Below are 4,882 nucleotides of genomic sequence, written 5' to 3' on the forward strand. Positions count from 1 at the left end.
CTGATGATCTCTTCTTTTTGAATTCTTTTCAGATTCAACTTTTCCATCAATGCATGAAATTCAAAACTTTTTTTATCATCCAATGATTCCAAATTGCAATCACGAATTGCAGATAGCTCCGCAGGATTACCTTTGACTGCCATTTCGGAGTACTATAGTAACTGATTTCTGGCATAATTTGAGTCTTGAACATCAGCATCAATTTCGATATTACTTTCACTGTCAGTCAAGTATCTATTGTATTCTGTCTCTAAAACACTACTACGTTCGAGAATGATGTTGGAGTCGCTTCCCCTATCACTTTCATATCGATTTTGTAGTTCAGTTACGTCTTTGATATCCATAAAAGCAATATTAGAAGCGGGAACGGGATCAAAAATTTTATCGTCAGTCAAACCATATCCAAGATCAGGAATATTGGCAGGTTCTTCTACGGGCAAACCATTGATGCATGACTCAGCAGTGCTGTCATCTATTATATTTAGTCGTCGTCTAATGCCATTAACCTTCATTTCAATTCCCAATTCCATATTTTTGTGTTTTCTTTTATGACATTCTATATCACGAGTACGAACGCATTGTTTGTTTGGGCAAGTATCGCAACGCATGTTTTTTAGAATATATAAAATGATTAAAGATAAAAAAAGATGAGATTTAAAACGTTAAGCTATATGTCCTGTTATCCCGGTTTAAAATGGGGTTTAGTTAAAAAGTATCATTCCTCAATAAACAGGCCAAGCATAAGCATTCCAAAAGAAATATAATAATGAAATTTATTAAAGAAAGCGGGGGTGATGTGTTCTTTTAACTACTTTAAATCAGTAAAATTACCTGTTAAGAGATACTATCAATATGTCTAGACAAGCTACATCAGCAAAAGCATTGCTTGAAAGAATGGAGAAGTTGGAAGCAACTATCATCGCAGAGCAAACTTCAGCTATAAAGAATATTCATGAAAGATTTGATCGATTAGAGACCATTTTACATAAGATAGCTACTACAAGTCTCTAAAAAGTTTCTCAAGACCAAATGCAATTTGATTATGAACAGATTGACGTGATCAAAAAGCCAGAGACTATTCATGTTACCGATATCATTGACATACTAATGAATAGTGATGACGGAATGTTTCTTTTAAATCCTCTTGGCCAGCCCAAAACAGCAGAATGTATGTATCGTTTGCTAAGCAAGGATATTAACTCCATTTGCAATTCTGTCCTAAGGTCAAGCATGGATGAATATGTACCTTGGAAAACGTTATCGGTTGTTATCAAGAAGGAGTTGATATCAAGAGCCTCCAGGGAAGGTCATCTTTTAAACATTAAAGACATTGTCAATTTTTGTAAAGATAATTGGGCCATTTACTTCATGTTACAGTGCTGCTGGTCAAACAAGGCTCCCTCAAAAATGAACAAAAACCGTAAGAGACGGCACTCGGCTTCTAACCAATAATGTAATGTAAGGCTTACTATATAACCATTTGGATAGTATTATTAACATGTCATATTCTCCAATGATAGTGAGCGATTCTTGCTGTTGCATAGCTGTATCGACAACAGTACCTTTTTCACCAGTTCCAAATAATGTTTTTTTCTTCAAATAAAGTTTTTTATAACAGTAAAAGTGTTCATTTTAAAGTGATCTTTAGGTAGTTTTAAAGTGAAATCAAAGGTGATATAAAGGTAGATCTAAAGTAATATAACGGTTGATCTAAAGTGATATTAAGGTGGATCTAAAGTGATATTAAAGTGGTTCTAAAGTGATTTTATGGTGGATCTAGAGGGATATTAAGGTGTGAGTTGTATGGGTGACAATGAGTTGTATTAACGTGATATTAGGGTGTGTAATATAGGTGGCTTTAAGTTATATTAAAGTGATATTAAAGTGATTTTAACCATTCTTTAAGCGGCGGAAAGCACTCAAAAAGATGGCGCAAAACACTTACTTTAGGTTTTTAAATAAGTGTTAAAATGATAACCCGAATCACACCTATAAACACTTGGATTTTCCCATGGTGATGTAATCTTTAATATAGAAATATGTACTTGTAGTAGAAGAGGTTGTATAGCAGTACGCATGTGTATGCTGGTATGGAACATTGAAGGTTCTTTTTATTTCATAATTTAACTATCTGAACGATTTGGTTATTTATTCTTAAGTGAATCGTGCTCAAATACGACAGTAGGTTCTTTCGCAGGAGTGGGATTCGGGTTAGCTTCGGTAGTGCTGGCGGTTTCTGTTTCAAAAAATTGTTGGTTGTTCATTGTTGGGTGGGTAATTATAACGGGGGGGATATGAAGCGTCGAAAGCGTTGGAATAACCTTCCGCATATTTTAAATATTCTGCATGGTCTCGAGCTCCTAATGACACACCGAGTTCATATACCTCATGGTGCATCCCCATGATAAATCCTGGTTTTACCATCTTACAGTCCGTAATACCAGCTATTCTGGCTGCTTCTACGAGTCTTTCAACAAATTCCTTCTGGGATTCTCTTGGCCATTGTGTCAAACGGTTGAATGTTACATAGTGTTTGACGGTGAGATTACGAGAGTTTACGAATTCCTCTTGTAATATTTTGATCATGTCCACGACGTTTTCAGCGTAGCTTCCTGTTTCTAGGTCCATCGTGAAGAAGTGGTTAAAGATAATCTTTGCTTGGCAAAGTAAGAGTGATTTTAAGTGGAATATGGCTTGCTTTTCTACTGTAATGGTTCTGATACCGAAGTATTCATACAGTGATTCGATAAAATATTCAAAGTCTTCTCCTTCAGTACGAAGTTGATAAGTTTCTGCGTGGAGGAATAGTTCTCCATTGGTTGAGCCAGCACAGTATTTTTGGTGTTCATTTAGATAGTAAGGTCCCTGTTAGTGAGCACCACGTGCACAGTAATGGGGTTTATGGAAGGCGATTTAATATGTAGTTTAAGTGAGAACCAAGCAGTAGGTTGCGATCCGAATGTGTAGTAAAATAAGGCTTTTAACTAAGCGAATTCGGTGTCTGATCTTAATATAAGAGCAGAATGGAAGAGAAGTGAAGTGGATTAAACCTATATACTTTCGATATTCTTTGAACTTATTGTACCAGATGATGAAGAGTACGTGATTATTGAGTGAGCTTAAGGACGAGACAATGGTATTCTTAAGGACGGAGTCTTTAAATTATATCGAATGTGTAAAATTAACAGAGTAAATAAACTATTCCTTATGGATTGAATGAATTAAAAAGGATGATCTTATATACGAAGTAGGATAGATAATAGGTCGGTATTCCGTTCAAAAAGAAAGAATGATAACAGTATTATATTTGACAGAGTCACTTAAAGATGGTATTCCGTTATGGGGATGATATATTTTAGAGTTGAGTTATAAATTAAACTATTCTTTAGGCTATAAGCTTAAACATGATCTTAATAAACAGACAATGGTGTTTCAGAGGAGGTATTCGTATAGCCTGAACAGCTGTAAGATGCTTCGGTGACAAAAAAACTGAGTTTTATATGAATTATTCCGTTTCCAAAGGAAAAGGATGATCTTGTATAAAGTAGTGAAGATAAATTAAAGAAAAATAAAACAAAAATGAACTAAAAGTTTTAAGAAGTTGTGGTTTATGATTAGGGTTTTTGGATTTTGTTGGTTGTTTTAGTTTTGATCTAAAAAGCTTGCTGAAGTTTTTATTAAAGACGAAAAAAGGGGGGTTATTTATATAAGTTTAGAATTAGAGTTGAGGCTGATAGTCTGTACGATGAAACGGAGTCACGTTAGATCACCGGATCTTACAACGTCTAAGTTATGTGGTTTGGCACACGGCACTTCTGTTGCTATGAGCCGAACAACCGCCAATGTAAATCATCTTCGGTCATGGGTACCCGCTGCCGTTATGGATGAGCTTTCTAACGTTGAACAAGTCAGGTTTGTGGTAATTCAAATATCAACTACTATCGCTATAAAACATTTTGCAGATAAGATCACTATACGCCATCCATGCGAGCTACTATGACAACTATATCTAAACTATTACATCCCTACTTAGGCCTTTTAAGAATTATGAACAATATCAATACATGGAACATTTATTCAATGAAGACAATGTATATTCTATATCTTACTAACAATAGTCCCTAAATAATTCAATCATTACACCAAAAAAAAAGAAGCAAAAAAAACGCAGTTCGTTATTGTCTTTGAAATCATATCCAGAATCCATACTTTTAGTATTATTACATCATAATAGACTGCGTAGAGAATTTTAATTACATTTTCACTCCTTTGCCATTTCAGAGTCATTTCAGTCTAAACACTGATAGACATTATAGGGTCTGCCTGTGTGGTTTGTCAGGGTTTTAAATTTTTTTTATTTCCGTCATCATCAATGGTAGTCCTTAACATTTTGATAATATTCATGTTAACGAAATTAATTTTGGAAGGGGCAAATCATGCGCTCTAAGCAATAATTCGAAAACGCTATATCGTTATAGTGTTGCGAACAAAATGTCAAATTTACAACAAAGTCATAATTTTTGCGGGCTTTGCTTGCTCACTCTTTTGTGTCATGACTCTTTCCGATAAAATTTAAACCCGACCGAAAAGGCAATTAACGATGTTAAAAATCCAAACAAATCAAGGCAGGTGCATGTGCTTCAATCGGACGTGGGACGGATACCACAAAAATATCTGTCTTATCAACAGCAACATCAATTGAACAAATTCTTACAAGTTCGTCACGCCATCCTTTCATTAAAGGAACCTTTCCTAACACAATCTTAGTAGATATTTCAATTGTGACCAATCAAAAAATGTTTTTTACAGAATTTATGACCCTGTTCAAAAATGGGGACAATGTGTGCGTTTTGAAAGCCAAACCACAAACTGAAGGCAAAAG

The 4,882-nt window shown here is 34.9% G+C and overlaps 1 protein-coding gene across 1 annotated transcript; it reads right to left on the reverse strand.

Annotated features, from left to right (window-relative positions):
- Nucleotides 1-2,241: 2,241 nt before the first annotated feature.
- Nucleotides 2,242-2,772, reverse strand: EV154DRAFT_421526 (uncharacterized protein; the record flags this gene model as incomplete). The annotated part of the gene is made up of 1 exon (XM_051596034.1): nucleotides 2,242-2,772. A coding segment is annotated over one exon (531 nt), but the record flags the coding sequence as incomplete, so codon positions are not given.
- Nucleotides 2,773-4,882: the final 2,110 nt, after the last annotated feature.

Source organism: Mucor mucedo (genome assembly GCF_025094135.1).
Source record: "Mucor mucedo strain NRRL 3635 chromosome Unknown EV154scaffold_51, whole genome shotgun sequence".
Lineage (NCBI taxonomy): Eukaryota > Fungi > Mucoromycota > Mucoromycetes > Mucorales > Mucoraceae > Mucor > Mucor mucedo.